General features: G+C 60.8%; 2 protein-coding genes across 2 annotated transcripts; one reads left to right on the forward strand and one right to left on the reverse strand.

The window, feature by feature from the left end:
• Window positions 1–45: 45 nt before the first annotated feature.
• Window positions 46–7,782, reverse strand: DCAF15 (DDB1 and CUL4 associated factor 15). Its single transcript, XM_058525533.1, has 13 exons — window positions 7,632–7,782; window positions 5,730–5,827; window positions 5,502–5,637; window positions 4,707–4,813; window positions 4,490–4,629; window positions 4,238–4,408; window positions 1,943–2,377; window positions 1,747–1,838; window positions 1,523–1,651; window positions 1,352–1,437; window positions 1,078–1,182; window positions 888–1,003; window positions 46–544 (listed from the first exon to the last, which is right to left on the reverse strand). Exons 1-13 carry the CDS (start codon window positions 7,761–7,763, stop codon window positions 489–491), a joined length of 1,803 nt encoding a protein of 600 aa, XP_058381516.1. The 5' UTR covers window positions 7,764–7,782; the 3' UTR covers window positions 46–488.
• A 10,533-nt stretch (window positions 7,783–18,315) lies between these two features.
• Window positions 18,316–22,968, forward strand: PODNL1 (podocan like 1). Its single transcript, XM_058525417.1, has 10 exons — window positions 18,316–18,591; window positions 19,090–19,183; window positions 19,443–19,507; window positions 19,607–19,716; window positions 19,972–20,128; window positions 20,382–20,497; window positions 20,936–21,604; window positions 21,752–21,755; window positions 22,258–22,406; window positions 22,553–22,968. The coding sequence occupies exons 1-10, from the start codon at window positions 18,316–18,318 to the stop codon at window positions 22,701–22,703; spliced, it is 1,791 nt and encodes a 596-aa protein (XP_058381400.1). The 3' UTR covers window positions 22,704–22,968.
• The last annotated feature ends 205 nt before the right edge of the window (window positions 22,969–23,173 follow it).

Raw genomic sequence — 23,173 nt, forward strand, 5'->3', positions numbered from 1 at the left:
GCTCCAGCTGGGCCCTGAGTGGCAGTAATGGGACCTCGGCGAGGCTCAGAAATAGAACATTTATTACGTGAAGAGGAACAGTGGGGGAGCGGGGAGGGCTGCGATGTTTGCTGCCTCGGGTGGGGGAGGCTGGGGACAGGCAGGGAACCGGGGTCCATTCGGCCTCCCCTGGGGGCAATGTCCATGCCTGCAGCCCAGGAGAGGGGCAAATGAGGGAAAGTGGGGCCGTGCCAGCGCAGGGTGAAGGCGGGCGCTCAAGGCTGGTGGGGCAGGGGCTCCCTCCCTCTGCCCCTTCCCAACTTAAATAGGCATAAATAAGAAGCGTCCAGACTCTCAGGCCACCAGGGGCTGCCCCGCCCAGTCCCTTCCCGCAGCCTAACACTAGTGCCGGTCGGGGGTGGGCTGGCCAGCCGGGCACAGGCTGCCAGGAAGGCGGCCAGCCCCAGGCCACGGAGGTAGTTGGAGTCAGTGTCCAGGGCGGCGGGCCCTCACAGCACGATCCACGTGTATCGCTCGCTGTCCGCCAGAACCTTCAGTGAGCACCCTGCGGGGAGCGTGGGACAGAGCCGGGCAGTCTCAGGCCCAGGCTGTGGGAGGGGCCTGCCTCTCTCCCTGACTTGATTTGGGCCCAGAAGGTTCTGGAAGGCAGAGGCCCTGCTGAGTTCACCTCTGCCTCCCAACTGCAGCCACCCCATGTCTGCTGAATGAGTGAACGACCAGCTGGGGGCCCCCAGGGGCCACACCTGCCAGCCCTCTCGGTGGGGCCTGGCCTGGGCTGCCCTCCCCGCAGCTCGGTTCCACACATCCACCAGCACGGCCAGCCTGCTCCGGGCCGGGCCTAGCAGGGGGGAGGCGCACGGTCTTGACCGTCCCGGGTCAGGGCCCACCTTTGTGCAGGGCCTCGTTGGTCATCCTGTTGACGTAGCGGCCACTGCTCTCGGGCACCAGCCACTTCATGACCATGTCCACGCAGCTCTTGCGGTAGGAGCTCCACACGCTGCCGCTGCGGGGCAGGGGGTGAGCGGCTCTCGTCGCCCCGGCCGCCCCAGCCCCCGCCCCGCCCCAGCCCTGCCTCACCTGGTCTGTCCTTTGACCTCCGTGAGGTCGCCCACACTGACTGTCACGAAGATGCCGGTGTTGAGGTCCCATGCCACCTTGAGGCTGGTGTGATAGGTCTTTGGTCTGCAGGAGGAAGGAGATGGGACCGTGGGGTCCCTGAGCTGGGGCCCGGGCCACCCAGACGGGCTCTGTCTTTGGAGCAGTAACGGAGGGACCGATGCAGGTGGTGGGGACAGGGGGAGTCTTCGAATAACCCCCCGCCACTGAAGGTCCTGGCGCAGCCCCCGCTCACCGGAGCTGGCCCTCCTCGCTGGGGGCCGGGAAGGCCAGGAGCAGCAGGCCAATGTTGATGAGGACCTGGTTCGTTTCCGGGCAGACCTGGGGGCAGGGTGGACGGCGACAGCTCCTGAGGGTGACCCCCAGACAGGGGGGGCCTGGGCCGCCCCGTCCACCCGGGGCCCACCTCCAGGATGACGATGTCGTAGTCGCTGAAAGAGCAGAACTGGTGGCCCCAGGTGGCGTCGTGGCGGATGACCTCGTTGATGACGTACTCGAAGTCCAGCGTGAGCTGCTCTACCGTCAGGTACTGACCCTGCGGGCAGGGGCGAGGCAGGGGAGGATGCGCCGCCGCCGCCTCCCCCCACAGGCGCCCAGGCCGCCCCTCATCTGCGCTGCGCCCGCACCCACCTGCATGGCGGCCCGCTCCCGCATGGGCCGCAGGTTGCGGCCACGGAGGTCGGTCACCACGAAGGGCAGGGAGATCTTGTCGTCCTCGAATTCTGAGGGGGCAGGACGTGGGGGTAGGGCCGGCGGGAAGCCCAAGAGGCCCCTCCGGCCAGCCCGCACCCCGGGACCCCGCCTGCCGGGTGGGCTCCCCGCTCACCGTCCTCTGGCTCCGTCCCCTCGCCGGACCCCAGCACGTAGTAGAGCTTGGTGTAGTTGACGTAGCCGGGCTCGGGGGTGGGCACCTCCGCTGCGGGGGGGCTGTCCCGGGGCGCCGCCTCCCCGCCGGGGGCCAGGGGCTCAGAGGGCAGGCGGAGGCGGCCGCCCGAGGGCCCTGGGCAGGGGGGCGGCCGGGCTTCCTCCGGGGTCCCCCCCTTGGCCTCTTTGGCCCTGCGGAAGATGTCGGCCACAAACTCCTTGGCTTTGGCGATGGCGGGCGAGGGCTCGGGGGCCCCAGAGGGCTGGGCGGGGGCTGCCTCGGGGCCAAGGCTGGGGAGGGCAGGGGGCGCCTCTGGGCTCCGGGGCCCGGGGGGACTGGGAGGGGCCGGGGGGTAGGTGGTGTGGTCATACAGGATTTGGCAGAAGCTGCTATCACCTGGAAGGCAAGAAGTGATGGCGGGGAGAGGGTCAATACACGCGTTCAAGTCCGGGACGCTCTCCCGGCCTCCCTCACTGCCCAGGGGTTCTCAGAAATGCACCTCGAGGAGACCCTTCTAGAAGACTTACCTGTGCTGAGAGATCAGTCTGAAACACGCAAAAGGGAAGAGACCTTTTGCGCGCGCAGACACACAGTCAAACGCACATTCACTCAACCTTATTCTTGAGTATCTACAGTACGCCATACACTGAGGACACAGAGCCCCTGCCCCTGGGGAGCTGACAGCCCGCGCTGACGACAGATGAGAGCTCCTCAGTGGAGTCTGGGCGTTCACTACACAGCCCCCCATCCTCCCAACAAGAGCCAGGCCCTCACGGGTACAGCGGACAAGTCCTGGGCCCATCTACGTCTGCCCGCCGAGGAACCAGAACCCTCTGGGAATGTGGGGTCAGTGTGGAGAAGCCCCAGGCTCTGCCCACACTGCCACCCATGGCCCCCACAGGCAACCTGGGAGAGGGGGACTGTGTCCTCCCAGTTCAGACCCAGGACCAAGGCTCAGAGAGAAACATGTTCAAGGTCACACTGTGAGATAAGGCAAGGCCGCCAGTGCATTCCTGTCTGCCAGTGGTGGCACTTCCAGGGGGGAGGGGGTGAGAGGGCAAATCTGACTCAAAATCCTTGCTCTGTGTAAACACCCTCCTATGGAGAGATGGGTGTTACACATGCTGACAATGCCCCTCCCTGGGCGGGGGGCACAGGCCAAATCCTGTCCCCTCTGGTCTTTCCTAACAGGACCCACAGCCGAGAGGGCAGGGGGTGTTGGCCCTGCCCAAGCCTGGCACTCGGGGAGCACCCGGCTCAGCAAGAGGCAGGGCCTCACCCGCGTTGGCGCAGGCGGCCAGGGCAGGGGTAGGAGGGGCGGGGCCCTTGCCGATTTGTGGGCTAAGTTATATACGTTCAATCCTCTCTCCCAGCCTGGTGCCTTCCTCCCCCGGGGGCAACCACTTTAACGTAGTTAGTATCTTTTTATTTGATTGGGTTCTTGCAAAATTGAAACATTTTTCATTTACATGTAAGTGGTATCAGTAGCCTAAGTGGTATCAGTATCCGGTCCGAGCTCCTTGTTTCTCTTGAGTTCCTGCATCTTTAAGGCATGCCGCGTGGACATGCACGCTGGGGCTCTCCCTGGACCTGCTGATTCGAGGGACGTACCCATCCTGTCCTATCTCCCCGCGCCCCAGGGATGGACACCAGCCTGGGAGACAGCCGGGTGCAGGGCTGCTGCCCCGTCATACTCCGTTGCCAGGCAGCCCGACCTCGCCACCAGCCAGTGGCATCATCCCGCTCCCTAACGCTGACTGCTCCGTCGGGGGACGCCACCTTGTAATTTTCATTGGCATTTCTCTGATTACCAAAGATGTGAGACAGCCATGTCTGCTAACTGCTCTCTGAACTGTTTCATTAGCGTTTCTTTCTGAGCAGAGAGGACCACTGTGCTGTCCGGCACGCTGGCACTGGCCACGTGTGGCTATTTAAGCTTAACATGACTAAAATTAAAGAAAATAAAAACTCAGTTTCTTGCTTGTATGGGCCACCTTCAAGTGGCTACTGGCAGTGGCTGTAGCAGACACCGCAGGTATGGAACATGCCAGCCCTGCGGAAGGTTCTAGTGGGGCGTGGCCAGGTTTGGATCCCACATTCCCACTTCCCGGCTGTGTGACCTGGGACGAGGAACTTCGCCTCTCTGTGCCTCGGTTGCCTCATCTGTGATGTGGGGCAGTGACAGTGCCGAGTCAGCGGATCTGGGCCCCGAGGCTCACAGGGCGTGCTGGGCCTGTCGCCAGACCCAGGGCCTACCTGCCGAGTGGACGGAGACTGCGCAGGCCACCAGGGAGTAGCTGGTGTTGAGCAGCACCACCTGGTCCTTCTTGAGCTGGAAGGCGGGCTGGAAGGTGGGGAAGGGGTAGACCACCTGGTACTTGGTGTGCAGCATGAAGCCGTGTCGCAGGCACTGCGCGCTCGGGTCCCCTGAAGCAACACACGCCACGCGGCTCACTCGCGGCCCGGGGCAGAGAGGCAGGCAGCCCGCGCCCGGGCCCAGCCTCTCACCTGGATGGGCCCGGCTGGCCTCCCGGCAGGCCGCACAGCGCCCCGGCGGCGGCACAGCCACGGTGCTGATGTAGATGTCTCGGTGGTTCTCGTCGCTCATCATCATCATGTTCATGAGCATCCCGTTGGCAGAGCGGGTGCTGGGGGCGGCACACCCTCAGCTGCCCGGCCCCGCCCCGCCCCTGCCCCCGCCACCTCCCTCGGCCCCAAGGCTCACTTGAAGCCGAAGACAATGACTTTGGAGGCGTCGCTGGGCCACTCGCACACGGTCAGGTACAGGTCACTGTAGATCTCCTCGTCCTGGAAGAGCCGCACCTGCCGCACCTGAGCGGCACGGTCGGGTCAGAGCCGGCTGGGGGCCCCCCGAGGCTGCGCGACGCGGGGGCATTGGGGCCGGGGGCCACCCGAGGCTGTGCGATGTGGGGGAATCGGGGCCGGGGCAGAGCTGGCGGGAACATCCCCTCGGGTGCTGTCACAGGCCAGGGAGCCCCAGGCAGCCCCCAGTCCGCACCCCTCTGCCTTCCTGAGATGGCTGAGGAGGCTCACAAGTGTTTCTCATCACAAGTGGGGAAAAGGGAGGCCACACCCAGGACAGGACGCAGCCAGCGGGACTCGGCCAGACACCTGGCTTCCAAGCCCCATCCACCCGAAACCCGTTCACCTCTCAGAGCTCACGTGTCACCTGGGGTAACGGCACCCACCTCCGGGGGTGGGGGTTCGAGGAGTCAAGGTCAGGGCTAACAGCGTGGCAGCCTGCTTGGTCCTGACAGAGCTCCCGGGTCCCACCTGCCCTGAGCCCGCGACGTTCCACGGGCGGCACATGCTGAGGGGAACTGCCGCCATTTACCCGTGTTTAACCACAAGAACGGCAGTTCGTTTGGCTCGACCTAACACGGGGAGCTGTGACCGGGACCCTCGAGCGCACCGCCTCCATTTCACGGACAGGGAACTGAGGCTTAGGGGCCGGGAGAGCGCCCTCGGGGGCGGGGGCAGCAGCGCCGGGCGGCCCTACCAGCTTGAGCTTGCTGTGCACGTTGAACTCCCACCAGTACAGGTGGTAGATGTAGAAGGAGAAGTCGTCGTCCCCGCTGCTGCTGGTGTAGGAGAGCACATAGCGGCCGCACTTGGAGAAGCCCAGGAAGATGTGTCTGTGGGGGCAGGCAGGAGAACAGAGCGACCTGGTCAGGGCCAGCCCGCCGCCCCACCCCAGCCCGCGGCCCCCCGCCCGGCCCAGCCTCACCCTGCGTAGAGGAAGTCCTCGTCCACGATGTTCTTGAGGGAGACGCAGACCCTGGGCGGCAGCTTCCGGAAGAGGCGAGGGGAGAGCTGCCCACTGATCTGGGGAAGAGGTGGCGAGGGCTCCTGAGGCACCATCCAGCAGAGGTCGCCTGCAGCCCCCCAGCCCCCTCTCCCAAGGCAGAGCAGCACCCGAGGGGCCCACCCTGCCAGCCGTAATGGTCAAGGGCGGTCTGAGGTCTGGAAGGTGCGAACCGGTCAAGCCTCCCTCTCCACTAGGGACCCGAGCCACTCTCCCAGCTCCATACCTCTTCAGCCTTGGGGTCCCTCTTGCCCAAGGCCCCAGGCTCTGAGGACCAGCACTGCCAACCCCCCTCCTAGGAAAGTTTTCCAGTCACCCCTGGCCACACTGGGCCACCTGGCAGCCTTCCTGAAGGCTGCCCCATGGCACACTCAACCTCTAAGGAGGCTGGGATGGGGGCTTGACCAACTGCAATCACCTGCCCCCAGCCCACTAGCCTACACAGGGGGTGCTCAGGCCCCCCGGGACAGCCCTGGCCTCAGCTGGGGGCCAGTCCAGGCAGACAGAAGGGTAAGCCTGAACAGTGACCTTCCAATTCCCACCCAATTCCCCCTTCTCAACTAATTGCCACCTTCCAACCGACTCCCTCATCCCCAAAACTTCACTAAGGAAGGATTTGGGGGACAGGCAGGCACAAGCTGGGCCCTGGGGCATCAGCGCACCTTGGGTCCTGCTGCCCAGTCTGATGGGGGAGACACAGCCCAGCCCCCAAGGAGATCCCAGTGTGATGGAACAGCCCTGTCTGCGAGGCCCAGGCTGACAGGGACACACAATCCCTGTCCAGGGAGCTTCCAAGCTAAGGGCGGAGCCACAGCACTCCGCAGGGAGCAACTGTCCCTGGTCAGGGAGCTCCAGTCAAGAGGAGGAGACCCAGCCCTGCCCTCACGGAGTTCCCAGCCGCAGGGAGAAGGCGCACTCCCTATCCACGGACACAGCCCTGCCCCGCTGCTGCTGAGCTGACAGCAGATTCACGCTGCCCTTCCAGAGCCCAGACTGGGGGGGAAGAGATCTTGGCACACTGGGAGTTTAGTCTGATGGGGGAGACAGAGCCCCACTCAGTAACTCCCATGAAAGAGAAGACAAGGCCTTCTCCAGCGAGCTTCCTCTCATTCGGGGGGTGGGGGGGGGAGGGCAGACGCAGGTACAGAAACCCCCAGCTCCCGTGTGGTCAGAGCCGGGACAGAGAGGACCACCAGACGGAGGAAGCCCAAAGCCGGTAGCAGGGGCTCTGCCCAGGGCGCGGGAAGGCTCCATAACGGAGAGGCCACGGGAGCAGGGTTTTGAACAGAGTCTGACCCTGGATCGCCTCCTTATTCCTCCAGCGGCCTCTAAGGCCCTCTCCGTCCGAGCCCCCACCCCGGAGCTCCGCCCCCAGCCCCTCCATCCGAGCCCCCTCCCCGGGGGCCCGCCCCCAGCCCCTCCATCCGAGCCCCCTCCCTGGGGCCCGCCCCCAGCCCCTGCATCCGAGCCCCCTCCCCGGGGCCCCGCCCCCAGCCCCTCCATCCGAGCCCCCTCCCCGGGGCCCCGCCCCCAGCCCCTCCATCCGAGCCCCCACCCCGGGGCCCCGCCCCCAGCCCCTCCATCCAGGCCCCCTCCCCGGGGGCCCGCCCCCAGCCCCTCCATCCGAGCCCCCTCCCCGGGGCCCGCCCCCAGCCCCTGCATCCGAGCCCCCTCCCCGGGGCCCCGCCCCCAGCCCCTCCATCCGAGCCCCCTCCCCGGGGCTCCGCCCCCAACCCCTCACCCCGCGAACGCCCTCCCTCCCGCCGCCTCCCTCGTCCCTCCTCCCCACCCGCCGGCGCGCTCCTCCCCGACTCCAGGCCTCACCTTGACGCGCTCCAGCTGCTTGAGGACGTGCTCCCGCCGCCGCCCCGCTGCCCGCTTCCCCCCGGCGCCCCCGGGGCCGCCGCCGCCGCTCCCGGCCCCGCTGTTCCGCTCCGATTTCGAGCTGGGCGCCATTTTCACCCCCTCCCTCCACTTCCGGAGCAACCGGCCTCCTCGCCCCACCCCCGCCGCCTCCTCATTGGCCCTTTCTCGGGACTGCGGCCCGCCGGTTGGGTGGAAGCCTGCACCCGGGGCCTCTTCCCGCTGCGCCTGTCCATCGCAGCCGCCTCGGCCGTTGATTGGCGGAGAGGGGACAGCCCCCGGGGCCCGTCGCCGTGTTCCCGCCTTCCTGCAAGGACGCGCCCGTCAGAGGCCCCGCTCGCGCCGCTCGCGCAGACGACTTTGACCTGATAGGCGCACGCCCGCGGTCCGTCACGCCCCGCTGTGGCTGGTGGGTTTCCATGGAGACCGCAGGCGGTCCAGACCCGTGGGCGGGGCGATGGGAGACTGTGGTCCAGAGCGCCCGAATCCCAGGAGCCCGGGGGTGTCCGAGCCCGGTCCGAGTGCGCGGAGGCCTGGCGAGCATCCCGGGGCCACCGGGCCGGGCCGAGGAAAGGGGTTTGCAAACAAAAAACATGAGATTTGATTAGAACATCTTTCAGATGGGCTGGGGGCGGCCTGGTGGGATGATGATGATGACGACGACAGCATCAATCACTTACTTATAAAGCGCTTTACACGTGCAGGACGTGGTTCTGGGTTTACAACAATTCTATGTAGTAGGTCGCTGTTAATGCCCATTTCACAGATGATGGTAATAATAATCACTGTTGAACGTGTGCTATGAGTATCATCTTCGTGTGCGTTAGCTCATTTAATCCTCCCAACATTTTTGGAGATGGGTCTTTTTCTTATCTTCATTTTACACATGATAAAACTGAGGCTTACAGTGTAGCCTCGCTCCTGAATGCCTGGCACATATGTACCTGAGATGTGAGCTGTTGTGACCATAATCCGGGAGGATGGGATTGGATTCACCCCCCGCATTCTTCCAGCCTCACGAATTCATTTATTCAATGAATACTTATTGAGCACTTACTACGTGCGAAGCGCTGGGGATACAGCAGTGAACAGCGCAGATGATAAACAAAGAAAGAAGTTTCTGTTACCTCATGCCAGGTGGGGTTAGAAAGCGAGAGGAAGGAAGAAGTCGGCTTAGACAGGGCAGTCAGAGAGGGGCCCTGTGAAGGTGAGGAGGCGGAATATTCCAGAAAAGACAGACGTTTCAGGAGGAGGAGGGTGGCATGACTGAAAGACCACAAAATGGCCAGGTGGCCAGAGCAACAATGAGCAAGGAAAACAGACAAGGACCAGGAAGCAGTTAGGGAGTATATGGGGCTCGTAGGTAAAAAGACGTTTAGATGTTAGTCTTCAGCATAAAGGGAGCTTCTGGAAGGTTTTTAGTAGAAGATGATAGAGTCTGATATGTGATTTAAAAGATCATTGTGATCCAACGAATTAAATAAATGCTCATGAGTCCATACTGATATAAAGAAATGATTGAATAAATGAATGGGGGAGGGACCAATCTTCCATATAGCAGATGTCAATTAATAAATGTAGAAGGAATGAGGGAGATAGACAATCCATCAGGCAAACAGCACAGTAATCATTGCAGCAGGGAAAATCTACCAGTGGATGCTAAAATTAGTGGATGAAACTTTAAGGAGATTTGCCTACCCTAAAAGTGTGCCTTCTAAAATATTTATTAATTACTGGCGGTTTTTTAATACAGTCATGTGCTGCGTAATGATGCTTCTAATCTAATCTAATCTAATCTAATGATGCTACACAACAATGGATGTGTATACAATGGTGGTCCCATAAGATTAGTACATGTAGCCTAGGTGTGTAGTCAGTTATATCATCTAGGTTTGGCTAAGTCCACTCTGTGATGTTCGCACAATGACGAAATGGCCTAACAGTGCATTTCTCAGAGCGTGTCTCCGCCGTTAAGCGACGCACGACTGTGTATGTCCACAGGTTATTTGATACGCTTCCCCCCAGGAGGTGGAGTTTCACTCCCCTCGTTGGGTGTGGGCTGGATTTAGTGACTCGTTTCTAAGGAATAAAGTATGAAAAGGTAAAAAGTGACTTGACAGTGGAGAACCTGGCGGGCACCAGCTAAACCAAGGGATCAAGGTTGTCATCGCAGTCATGAGTCCTGGGCACGGCACGGACCCTGATATGACGTGATGGGAGGACACATTCACCTCTCTGTGTTGTCTCCAAAACCCATGACCTCAATCTAATCACAAGAAAACATCAGCTGTGTGCCCAAATTGAGGAACGGTCTACGAAAGAACTGACTAGGACCCGTCAAAAGTGTGGAGGTCAAGAGAAACAAAATGTGACCCAGGAAACTGACACAGGTTAGAGGAGTCCTAAGACCCCTGAGATAGAGGCGTGATAACTAAAGGAAATGGGCTGTCCTGGATGGGATTCTGGACTAGAAAAGGACATCAGAGAGAAGACCGGTGACATTCAAATCAAGTGTGTAGTTTAGCAAGTGGTGTTGTATCAGTGTCAGTTCATCTCTTGGTTGTGACAAATGTACTGTGGTTACACAAGATGTTAACATTTGGGGCAGTTGGATAGAGGGCAGACAAGAACTCTCTGTACCAACTTTGCAAACTGTCTTAGTCCATTCGGGCTGTCGTAACAAAAATACCGTAGACTGGGTGGATTTACAACGAACATTTGTTTCTCACATTTCTGGAGGCTGGGAAGTCCAAAATCAAGGCGCTGGCAGACCCGGTGTCTGGTAAGGGGCCACTTCCTGGATTGTAGATGGTTGCCTCCTTTGCTGTATCCTCACATGACCGAGAGAGCGAGACAGAGACAGACAGAGAGATAAAGAGAGACAGAAAGACAGAGAGACAGATATATATAGAGAGAGAGGGAGAAAGAGAGAGAAAGAGACAGAGATAACAATAGAGATGGGGGGAGAGACAGAGAGAGAGAAAGCTCCCTTATAAGGGCACTAATCCCATGCAAAGGGGCTCTACCCTCGTGACCTCATCACCTCCCACAGGCCCCGGCTCCTTACACCACAACGTTCGGGGTCAGGGCTTCAACATGTGAATTTCAGGGGGCACATACATTCAGTCCATAGCACAGATCTTCTGTAAATTGAAAATTATTTCAATATAAAAAGTTTTTAAAGAGTTGGGGAAAGCCATTATGGCTGCTGCGTAGAGAGTGGTTTAGAGTGGAGGTGAGGGGCAAGAAGGGCCTCAGAGAGGCTGGAAAGGGAGGTGGCAGGGGCTGGGGTTCAGGCAGCAGCAGTGGAAATGAGGAAAGCAGCCATAGTCAGAGCTGGTGACTGACGCTCGAGGACCGGCTGTGGGGTGGGGGCGAGGAGAAGGGAGTCAGAGACGGCTTTGGCACCTGAGCAGACGGTGGTGCTGTTTTCTGATGTGGGGAAGACCAGGGAGGAGCTGATTTGGGCTAAGTCAGTGGACATGTCTTTACAAAAGGTTCCATCCCCTCCTGCAGACCCCGGGTCTTGGGATGGCAAAGCCTTCCCTACGAGCTGTTGGGAATCCATGCTCAGTGACTTCACAACACGCTGACCAAACCACCCACTCCTGGCAGCCTCAGGCCCTTTTGGCCAGTGACCTCGTAACCCTGGATGAAGGGAACTCTGCAAGGGTCCCCCCTACCCCCTTTCCAGAGCCCCCCTCCACCTACCCCCATGGAAGAGACTGTGTATAAGTTTCCATTTTTGTACAATAAACAACCCAGACACAGTGGTGTAAAACAGCAAGGTCATTTAGTATTATTCTCTCTCCTGCCCTAAGCCTGACTTGTTCGTAGCAACTTATTTGTAATGGCCAAAAGTCCACCAACAGGTGACAAAGAAATGGCGGCCTGTCCATACGATGGAATACTACCAAGCAATAAAAAGAACCAATGATGTACACCTACCACTAATATAAAGTTGTATGTCGATTATATCTCAATTTTAAAAATTTTTAAATAAATTTTTTAGAAAAGGAATGGGGGAGCTGGCCCCGTGGCACAGTGGTTAAGCTCGGTGCACTCCACTTCGGTGGCCTGGGTTTGAGGGTCCAGATCCCAGGTGCGGACCTGCACCATTCGTCAGCCATGCTGTGGCAGCAACGCACATACAAAATAGAGGAAGATTGGCACAGATGTTAGCTCAGGGACAATCTTCCTCACTGAAAAAAAAAAAATGTAACAGACTAAGGATATGTGTAATGACGTGGATGAATCTCAGAATCACTGTACCAAATGGAAGAAGCTGGAAACCAAATGTACACCCTCCGTGATTCCATTTATAGGAATGTCTAGAAAATGCAGCCTAACCTATAGGGACAGAGAGAAGATCAGTGGTTGCCTGGGGTTGGGGGTGAAGGGGCGGGAGTGAGGCTGACAGAGGGGCACGAGGACAATCTCGGGGTGATGGAAACGTCCGCTGTCCCAACTATGGTGATGGCTTCGCAGGTGCGTACACCTTGAGTGTTGGAAGGATGGATTTTGAGTCACGCATGCTTTAAATATTCTCATTCTATCGTATGTCATGTAAACCTCAAGTTTTTTTTATTCAACAGATATAGAAGGCTATATGATGGCAAGCCCCCCTCGACCCTCAGCCCCAGCCACCCAGTTCTTCCCCCAGAGACAGCCGATATCTTTTTTAATTTATGAAAAGGATCAAAATTGTTAGCCTCACTCTGTAACTTTTTTTTTTTCTCACAAGATTAGCTCTATTCACGTCAATCCATGTAGTGGTTTGAATGGTGACCCACAAAAAGATATGCTGATGTCCTAACCCCCAGAACATGTGAGTATGACCTCATTTGGAAAAAGAAGATGTAATTAAGCTAAAGATCTTGAGATGAGATTATCCTGGATTAACCGGGTGGGCCCTAAATCCAATGACCGGTGTCCTTATAGGAGACGGGAGAGGAGCAACACCGACACACACAGACAGAGGAGAGGGCCACCCGGAAGCCAGGGCAGAGACTGGAGGGGTGCAGCCACAGGCTCAGGAACGTCCAAGATGGCCAGCATCCACAGAGGCTGCGAGAGAGACGAGGAGAGAGGCTTTGGAGGGAACCCACCTGCCAACACCTTGACTTTGGACTCCAGCCTCCCCAGTGCAAATCAATAACCTGCACTTCTGAAACGAACATGTTTCCCGTGTTCTAAGACACTCAGTTTGCAGTCATTTGTTAGGACGGGAAATGAACACAATATGTGTAGATCGAATCCCTTTGTGCATCCTAGGTCTGGTTCTTCACTGTTTTAATGGGACACATTTTAAACAAATCTATTCCCCTCCCACTCGCTCACTCAACACGTGTTTATCAACCATGGTTGTGTGAGGCACGGTTCCAGATGCTGGGGGACGGCGGGGACCACGGCCACGGGCCCCCCTGCACAGAGCTGACATTCTGGTGGGGGAGACGGGCAGTGGACAAAAATATATAATCATGATATGAGAAACGCCAGGAAGAAAAAGAAGGCAGGGAAGGCGAGAGAGAGACAAAACTATGGCCTCTGATCGGGGATCTGGTGCGGGGCTCTCTCAGGAAGCGACGTGAAGCGAAGTTGGGAGCCGAGCAGGACCCAGGGAGGAGAGACTTTCACCCTAATAAACGAACCTGCGGGGAACAGCCTTGTACGTTTCTGTAGGGACCGTGCAAGAGCTTTTCCAGAATGGACGGCTGGACCTCGGGTGTCGCAGAGAGAGTAACACTGCAAATATTCAAAATATTCCATTTGTTCCTCCCCTCGCGCCCCCGCCCTTTGCGGTCAGGCAGGACCACGTGACTAATCCTGGCCAGTGAAGTGGGAGCCGAAGCGTAGGCAGGCACTTCTGGGGGAAACACCCGAGCGTTTTCCTGGGGGTCTCCTCTCTCTCTTCTACTGCGCCAGCGCCCGGGGAGGCTGCCCCTCAGGGCGGAGCAGCCTGTCGGGCCGGGTGCCTGAGCGGCTGTGGGGCTCAGAGGCCCGCGGGTCTGTGGGGATCGTATTCCTGGATGACCAGCTCTGCTGCTGACCCCTGACCTGCTGACCTTTGGGCTCGTCTGTTACGCAGAGTGATCTTGCCTGCCTGATACACGTGAGACAAAACCAATAAGATATATATGTATATATATCCTTATGTATATGTCCTTTTATATATGTAACATACATACATATACATAAAAAGAGATTGATGACGAGAAAGGGGCTCCTGTGGTCATGGAGGCCAGAATCCCTACGATCCGCCATCTGCAAGCTGGAGACCCAGGAAAGCTGGTAATAATCCCAGTCTGAGTCTGAAGGCCTAAGAGCCAGGGCAGCTCATGTAAACCCCACTCTGTGGGCAGGAGAAGACGGATGTCCCAGCTCAACCAGGCAGGCAGGACGAAAAAGGGTGAAGTCCTGCTCTTGTGTTCAGGCCCTCAGTGGCCCTGACGATGCCCCCTACACTGCGCAGGGCCGTCTACCTTACTGAGTCCACTGATTCAAATGCTAATCTCACCCGGAAACACCCTCACAGACACACCCACCTGGGCGCGCCGTGACGCGGCGTCATTTTATATTTGACATAGTGACCTGGCACGAGGACATGGCGGCACATTTCCAGTGTTACCAGATGCTGTCAGGTCCTGTCTCTCTCTGACTCCCTGTCTCTGTGGCCGTCGCCAGCTTCTCCTCTGCACCTGCCTCGAGCATGCGCATTCCTCACGGGTCTCCCTTCTCCCATTCTGTACTTTCTCCCTTGCTAATGTCATCCATTAGCCACGTGGATGTCCTCTGTATCCATTAAGATTAGATTCAGTTTTTAAAAAAAAAAAAGAAGAAATAAAAGAGAAATAGCGGCTGAAAGAAGAGAGAGATCTATTTTCCTCTCACGTTCAGGAGGACCCGAGCTGGTCGTGTGGAAAGGCCTGCAGTTCCGTGCGTTGCTTTCATCTCTGTGAGCCTCTCAGGGCCCCAAAGGCCTAACTGTGGGTTTCCCGGCCTTTGGCAGATATGCCCGCCCCCAGCAGGAGGCTCCCCACCGGGCTGGTTCCTCTGTCGGCCAGACCAGCTACACCCCATCTGGTCCTCAACCTAATGGGTTCACCTCTCCGCCAGCCTGAGAAATTACTCAAACAAGCCAGTCGCATCCTCCCATGGGAACCAGAGGCCACCCACTGTTTGTCACTCTGCAGCCCGCCTCCTGCAGCCCCTGCGTCTTGACTCTGCTCCTGAGTGCAGCACCATCACCCTACCCCCAGCCTGTGTGGCTCTACATGGCGTGCAGTGTCCTCCCCTCCTCTGGGCTCGGAGTGTATGTGACTAGTAAACCAATGTCAATCTCATCTATCCAGTGCTGGGTGTCGTGTGTTCAGCCATCGTGCACTATTTAAGGTGGGGGATCCCTCCTTCACCAATGGGGTAATTGGGAAGTGATCAAAACTCTGGTCAGTCCAAGGATGGCACAGTATGGTATGCAGCACCCAGGTTGCTCCTATCTTGTTGCTTCACCATTCAAGGCCTCTATTCCCAAGGTAATGTCATGGCCCAAGATGGCTGACAGAGTTCCAGCCATCACATCTGCTTTCCAACAGAAGGAAATAGAAAGACATCCCCTTTTCCTTGAAGCTGTACATACCACTCCTGCTTCCATAGTCCTAAGACTGCTCCTAGCTGCAAAGGAGTCTGGGACATGTAGTTCTCTATTCCAGGCAGTCATAGGCCAAGCTAAAGAGCAGCAATTTTATGGGTTGGGTCCAGATCCTGAAGGGCTAATTAGCCAGATGAAGGCTGGCTGAGGAGTTTGGCCTTGGCCAGTGTCTCAAGGTCGGATGCCATCAGAGGATGAGGAGGGGTGTGCCTTGGGATCCTTAACTGGGCCTGAGTTAAGACTCCTACTTTCCTCTTCTAATTGGGAGACTACATTTCCCATGAGCCTCTTGCTCCCTCCCACACCAACCCTGCCTCCTCCCCCGACCCCCAGCAGCCAAAAGGAGACCAGATTGCTGCACTAGCTGCCCACGGTGTTACTGCAACTGTCCCTCGTCCCCATGACCACATAGTGCTTCCTAATCTGAAGGCAGGGCCTCAGGGGCACTGAGAGACACCACACCCCCTCCCCACGCAAACCTCCCCACACACATGGGCACAACCCTACATGCATTCCAGGAAGGTGTATAAATGGTGATCATGCCAGGCTCCACACTGGTGGACCGTACTCCATCGCTGTCCCCACAGAACTCCTCGCTGGGTAGGGAAGGCAGGGCTAGGCAGGGGAGGGTAGAGAGAAGGGCCTAGAGAGAAGGCCAGGGGTCATTTACAAGACTGGTGGTTAAGTTCCCAGTCAATCAGCACATTACGTCCCTCTGGCCACAGGGACTGGTTCCAGATGGACAAGTGACCAAAACTCAGCCAATGAGATTCTAGTTCAGGGCTTTCAGCTGGACTAAAGCTGGGGTTCCTTGGCACTACATAGAGAAGCATGCTGGTAGAGCTGAGAGAGAGAGAATCCATCCTGAGGATGTCATTTGAGTCCCTGGATCCAGCTATGCCTGAAGGACACACCCCTCCAACATCTCTGTTCATGAGTCAATAAATGCCCTTATTTGCATTAGTTAGTTTGGTTTGGGTTCTCCATCCTTTGCAACTGAAAGAGGCCAGCTAGAAATTCAAACTTGAAATTTGAATTCAAATTCAAAGGTTGTTCTCATTGCTGCTTCCCTGGGGCTAGGATCTGTGCAGTAGTTCAGTAGCTCCCTGGGGCTGGCCCCATTCCTCTGCTAGGGAAACTGAGGGGCTTCTACACAATGTCCAAACTAGTGGCTGTCAGTCCCCCATGGAGAACTTGGGGTGGGGCCTGTCTTGTCTCGTGCCCCAGCACTGAGGGGCACTGAGGGGCTCTGAGGGTCCCCCTCCCAAGGCCACACAGTCCTGGGAATCGTGGGCAAACGCCACCTCTTCGGGTCTCAGTGTCCTCCTCTGCGAAAGGGTGGCTACAAGCACAGACACCCTCTCTCTCCATCATTCTCCCGCATCGTGGCCCCTTCCTCCTGCCCACCTGACGTGCTTCACTGCTGTCTCCTCAGGGCTCGGCCCCACAGCCTCCCATGGCAGGTGCTGGCCGGGCCCCGCTGTTGGGCGCCTGTGTCTCTGGGGCTGGTCTTCTCTACCGAGTGCCGGGGAGTTCAACTGATGGAGGGAGTTGGAGGATCAGCACCCCAGCTCCCTTGCCCAGCAGAGGGATGACTCTGAGCGTGTCCCCAATCTCTCAGCGTTCCTCAGCGGGCCTGAGCCCAGCTACCTATAGCAGGAACTTGCTGATAACAAGAGGGACTGACCATCCCGTTTGCCCAGGACTAAGGGTTTTCTGGGATGCAGGATTCTGAGTGCTAACACTGGCAGGTTCCAGGCAAGAGGATCCCTGGCGATAACTCATCCATTACTGACTGCTGCCTTCCTGCCCTCTGTCACTTCCCCACTCCCTGCAGCTGCATTCTCCTAGACAAACGCACTCAAGCCTCATCTCAGGCTCTGCTGCTGGGAGACCCCAGTGGCCTTCACGCCCTTTGCACAGCCCATCAGCTCGGCGGCTCCCACTTGTGAGGGGCAGGTGCTTAGAGCTGTCTGTCTGCCACCTGGTTTCGCCCTGGGACAGGCCTTTGAGAAAAGGTCTTCTGTCATCTTCGTTTTGTGCATGGGAAAGCTGAGGTTGGGCAGGAAAATGACTGGCCTGAAGTCACCCCTCCGGCAAGTGGTCTGTCTTGGGGGATTGCGCCTGGGCAGAGACGGGCTTCCTCGCCCCACGGCACACACTGCCGTTCCAGCATTGAGGGCCTGGGATGTGCCAGGCACTGTCTGCCCACATCCTAGGCATTATCTCATTTAATCCTTACACCCCTCCCAGGAGGTCAGACAACCGTTCCCCTACTTTGCAGAGTGAGAAACCGAGGCCCAGAGAGGTGGCAGAGCCCAGGTCCCAGCCCAGGCAGGCTGGCGCTGAGCACACATCCTTAACCACCAGGCTGCTGCCTCAATACGTGTAATTTCCTTTCGGGTGGCGGCTGTGGCCATTTGAGGAGGGGGGAGTCTGGCTGCCAGGGAGGCCAGCTGGCAGAGGGAGGAGGGCCCAGATGGCAGACCTGGCTGAGGGCCCCCAGGCCTGCCCTGACTCCTCGCTGCCAGCCCCGGTTCCTTGGGGACCCTCCTGCGGCCTGAAGTGCCCTCCCCTCCTCTGCCCCCACTCCTTCCCCTGTGGTTGGCCCAAATACCAGACAGGGCGAATCTCGGCTTTCCCCCCAACATTCCTTGCTCCCGTGGCCGGCCCAGGCTGGCTGAGGTTACGCAAGCAGAGCCGGGGTGGTTGGGGGGGGACCGAGGGGACGGGCTGGCCTGTCCTCACCACCCCATCCGGCAGGCCGCCCGCCTTCCCCAGGGCGGGGAAGGGGGTGGGCCCGCTCCCCTGAGCCCCTGGGAGCACAGGCTGCAGGGAGGGTGGCCTCTGCCTGGAGATGGGGGGTGGTGGCGGCCACGGCCGAGTCTCCGGGAGGTGACCGCCTGCCTTGCATTAGGGAGTCCTGGTGGGCTGTTCGGGCAAGAAGGCAGAGCTGGGCTGGCTATGGCGAGGTGGGGCGGGGATGCTCCTGTCGCCATGGCGACCTCCTGCCCAGCCGGGAGACACCCTGACCCTGCCCTCCGCTCGCAGCGGCTGAGTCTGCTGCTGCTGCTGCTGCTGCCTGGCCCCCCACCCGCCCCCTGCATGGAGGACCCCGCCTTCCCCCACCTGGGGGAGAGCTCGCAGCCCCCGCCCCGGGCCTGCCCCCCGCGCTGCTCCTGCCCGCGGGCTGACACGGTGGCCTGCGACGGCCTGGACTTGCTCGTGTTCCCGGACAACATCACCAGGGAGGCCCAGCACCTGTCCCTGCAGGTGGGCCCAGTGGTGGGTGGCTGGGGGAGGCGGGGCGAGGGGCCCTCGAGGGGCGAGCACGGGGAGTGCTGGGGTGGAGGGTGATGGGGTGGGGGCCTGTGCGTGGCTTGGCACTGATGGAAGTTGGCCTTGATGGGAGTGTTGGGGTCTGTGCGTCAGAGGCCAGAGGAGTCGGGGTACAGATATTAGAAGTGGGGGCTGAGGGTTTGAGCGTGTCGGGGTCAACATCTTGGAGGTCACAGGGTTGCTTGGGGTAGTGTGATGGGGCATGTGGGGTCAACTGTGGGGGTGATGAGGTGCTGGCTGTCAACATCTTGGCAGTTATGGGGTTGTTTGGGGTCAGGGTGATGGGGCACTTGGGATCGACTGTGGGGATGATGGGGTGTCGGGGCTCACTTGTTTAGGGTGGTGGGGAGCTGAGGATCAGGGCTGGTGTCCCTTGCTGAGGGCTCAGGGGCATCGGGGTCAGGGGTGTGAATGCCCACCCCCACCCCCCAGAACAACCAGCTCCAGGAGCTCCCCTACAACGAGCTGTCACGCCTCAGCGGCTTGCGGACCCTCAACCTCCACAACAACCTCATCTCCTCCGAGGGTGAGGGGGACGAGGGAGGGGCCCTCCAGCACGGCCCCAGCTGCCCCTCCCGCCCCCGGCTCTGCGGGCGGCTCTGCGGCCGTTCCCGGAACTGCCCTGTGCTGAGCAGATGGAAACTCAGGGGGTGGGGGGCTGTGGCTTTCGAGGGCGGGGAGGGGGTGCCTGGAGGAGCCTCGGCCAGCCCCGGCCGCCGTCGGCCGCCGTGAGCACAGGCTCCCAGCCCGCCCCGGCCGGGTCCCTCACGGCCCGCCCACCGCAGGCCTGCCCGACGAGGCCTTCGAGTCCCTCACGCAGCTGCAGCACATCTACGTGGCCCACAACAAGGTGAGCCCCCAGGCCCGGCCGGCGGGGCACAGAGTGCGGGGCGCACGCGGGACAGCGCGGGCCGGGGGCACCGGGACCAGCAGGGCTGTGCTCCCGCAGCTCTCGGTGGCCCCCCAGTTCCTGCCTCGCTCCCTCCGTGTCGCGGATCTGGCTGCCAACCAAGTGACCGAGATCTTCCCGCTCACCTTCGGGGAGAAGCCGGCACTGAGGTAGCCCCTGGCCCAGCCCAGGCCCCCAGGCCGCAGATAGGCCTGTGGTCACCCCCAACCTGGGGCCGGAGCCCTACCCTGTGGGGGGTCTGAGGTGGGAGACAGAGCCCTGGTGGCCTCGTCTGGAGAATTCCAGCCTGAAGTGGAGACAGTGCACGCTCACACTGAAGGTGGCCCTGCGCTGGGTGGGGGTGGGAGTGGGGGGCAGTGGGGAGGCTGGGGGCGGGCTGGTGGCCGGAGCCTGGCTCCCCTCAGGTCCGTGTACCTCCACAACAACCAGCTGAGCAACGCCGGCCTGCCCCCCGACGCCTTCCGCGGCTCCGAGGCCGTCGCCACCCTCAGCCTCTCCAGCAACCGGCTCAGCTACGTGCCGCCCAGCCTGCCACCCTCGCTGGAGCGGCTCCACCTCCAGGTGCCCCCACCTCCCCACCCCGCGTCCCGCCTGCAGGGCTTCTCCACCGCTCTCCCTGGGGGCCCCCACTCCCTCAGAATTCCCGCAGTTGGAAATGTCTTTCCTGGAGTCTCTTCCACGGGCAGGCAGTTCACGAGTGCTCTCTGAGCAGCCTTGCTAGAGCGAGGTCCGTCACGCCCTTACTCGAGAGCCTCCCGTGGCTGCCCTGTCCTCTGTCTCTGACCCTCGGTCCCCTTCTCTCCTCCCTGCCCAGAACAACCTCATCTCCAAGGTGCCCCGAGGGGCCCTGAGCCGCCAGACCCACCTGCGTGAACTCTACCTCCAGCACAACCAGCTGACGGACAGTGGCCTGGATGCCACCACCTTCAGGTGGGGCCTGGGACACGGTGGGACGGGGGTGCCGCCTCATGCTGGCAGTAGGGGCTGAGGATTTGGAGTCCAGGGGCCCCAACGTTCTGTCCCTGTCCTGTGTATGACTCCTAACCCAGGGCCTCATTTGGTGAGCACCTACTGTGCGCCAGGCTCGGCCGAGTACCTGGCAGCCCCCTTGCTCCCCAGCGCCGTGCAATGCCACAGCTGCCACGCACAGATCTCACACCCAGAACTCTGCCCTGGCCACCCCCACATCCACCCCTCAGGCAGGACTCTGCCCTGGCCACTCCAAGTTTAGCTCCCACCCAGATCTCTCAACTCATCTCCCCAAGTTGGAATGTCCAGCTTACATCTCTCAGGGAGCCCTCGACTGCCCCCAGATCTGCCCGGCCCCCCACTCTGGGCCCAGCCCAACACCGGCCCTCTCTCCCCCAGCAAGCTGCACCGCCTCGAGTACCTGGACCTGTCCCACAACCAGCTGGCTGTGGTGCCCGCCGGCCTGCCCCGCGCCCTGGCCGTGCTGCACCTGGGCCGAAACCGCATTCAGCGGGTGGAGGCGGCCCGGCTGCGCGGGGCGCGAGGCCTGCGCTACCTGCTGCTGCAGCACAACGAGCTGGGGGCAGCGGGGCTGCCCGCTGGGGCGCTGCGGCCGCTGCGGGGCCTGCACACGCTGCACCTCTACGGGAACGGGCTGGACCGAGTGCCCCCGGCGCTGCCCCGCCGCCTGCGGGCGCTGGTGCTGCCCCACAACCGCGTGGCCGCGCTGGGCGCCCGCGACCTGGCCGCCACGCCAGGCCTGGCTGAGCTCAACCTGGCCTACAACCGCCTGAGCAGCGCCCACCTGCACCACCGGGCCTTCCGCCGGCTGCGCGCCCTGCGCAGCCTTGACCTGGCCGGCAACCAGCTGACCCGGCTGCCCGCTGGCCTGCCCGCTGGCCTGCACACCCTGCGGCTGCAGCGGAACCAGCTGCGGGCCCTCGAGCCCGAGCGGCTGGCGGGCTTGCACCAGCTGCAGGACCTCAGCCTGGCACACAACCGGCTCCGCGTGGGCGACATCGGGCCCGGCACCTGGCACGAACTGCAGGCCCTTCAGGTCAGGGGCAGGCTGAGGAGCCACACCGACGGTCCCGGGGGCCCCTCCATCCCCCTGTCCGCCCAGCTTCACCTCCACGAGAGCCCCTGCCGTGGGCCAGCCCTGGGACAGAGCAGGCAGACCCAGCCTCCAGGCCTTTGCCCGGGCTGTCCCTGCAGCCTGGTCCGCCACCACCACCCCCTCCGCCTCCCTAGCGCAGGCTCTAGCGCCTTGGAGCACTGTTGATTCCACACAGTTTGGTGCAGCTGTGGGTGCCGGGTGCTGTGCTAGGCCCGGAGCGGCACAGCTCCTGGGTCCTGGCACAAACACTCTAGTTAGGGAGAAAGCAGTCGACAGCCTTAAGTAAACGATAGCGTGTTAGAAAGGCACGAGCACGTGGAGGAAGCACCATCTTGGTGACTAACTGAATCAGTGTCTCCGGCAGCAGGCGGGGACCCTGTCTGTCCGCACCCCCGGGCCCAGAACAGGGCCTACCCCAGGGGACTCAGTTCATCTCTGTCGCGGGGAGGAAACTGGCAGCCACAAAGGGTGTCAAGGGGAGGGGGCAGGAGGACCGCGCTGGGCAGGCAGCAGAGGGCCCGGGAGAGCGGTCTGGGGCTTGTCCGAGCTGCTGGCCCAGGGCCTGGGGCCGCCACGGCGCCATCTCTGCCCGCCGCCCACCCAGGTCCTGGACCTGAGCCACAACGAGCTGTCCTTCGTGCCCCCCGACCTGCCCGAGGCCCTGGAGGAGCTACACCTGCAGGGCAACCGCATCGGCCACGTGGGCCCTGAAGCCTTCTTCAGCACGCCTCGCCTGCGCGCCCTCTTCCTCAGGTGCCCCGAGGGCGGCTGGGTGGGGCTGCTGGGAGCAGGCAGGGAGGGCCGAGGGGGGCTGTGGTGGACCCAGGCAGGCTGGGTGGCTCAGGACGGTTGTGGCCCGCTCCGCTGGCACCTGCCCTCATACCCGCCTCTCCCTCCAGGGCCAACAGGCTTCACATGACCAGCATCTCGCCCGAGGCCTTCCTGGGCCTCCAGCACCTGCGCCTTGTGGACACGACGGGTAACCCCGAGCAGGTCCTGGTCCGGCTGCCGCTAACAGCCCCACGTCGGCCACGGGCAGGGGGCTCCTGAGCCTGGAGGAGCCCAGCAGTGCAGCCCAGACCCCTGGGGCTCCGCTGGGCCATGGACTAAGGAGACGGCACCCACCTGGGGCCTCGACCCGGCTCTCCCAGGCCTCGAGGGCTGGGCCCGCGTCACCCGTGCTGAGCAGACATCTCGGGGGTACGCAGCCTCCACACTCAGGGCACTGAAGCATGAAGCCCAAGCGCACAGACCAAGCCGGCCCTGCCCTCACCCCACACAGACTCAGACAGCGACAATAAAGTCTAACTCAAGTGCTCACCACCTCCCAGGGGCTCTTCACCTGCTGGGAGGGGCTCTCACAGTCCCCGCGTCCAGCTGGGGAGACAGGTCCTGGGATGCTAAGTGGGTCAGGCAATTTGGTCCAGGTCCCCTGGCCAGTGAGCAGCAGGGCTGGATCTCGAAACCCTGGGCCACAGGCAGCTCACCAAGCACCGTCACCTATGGCCCAACCACACGTG

The sequence above is a fragment of the Diceros bicornis genome, chromosome 30 (genome assembly GCF_020826845.1).
Source record: "Diceros bicornis minor isolate mBicDic1 chromosome 30, mDicBic1.mat.cur, whole genome shotgun sequence".
In the NCBI taxonomy this organism is placed as follows: Eukaryota; Metazoa; Chordata; class Mammalia; order Perissodactyla; family Rhinocerotidae; genus Diceros; species Diceros bicornis.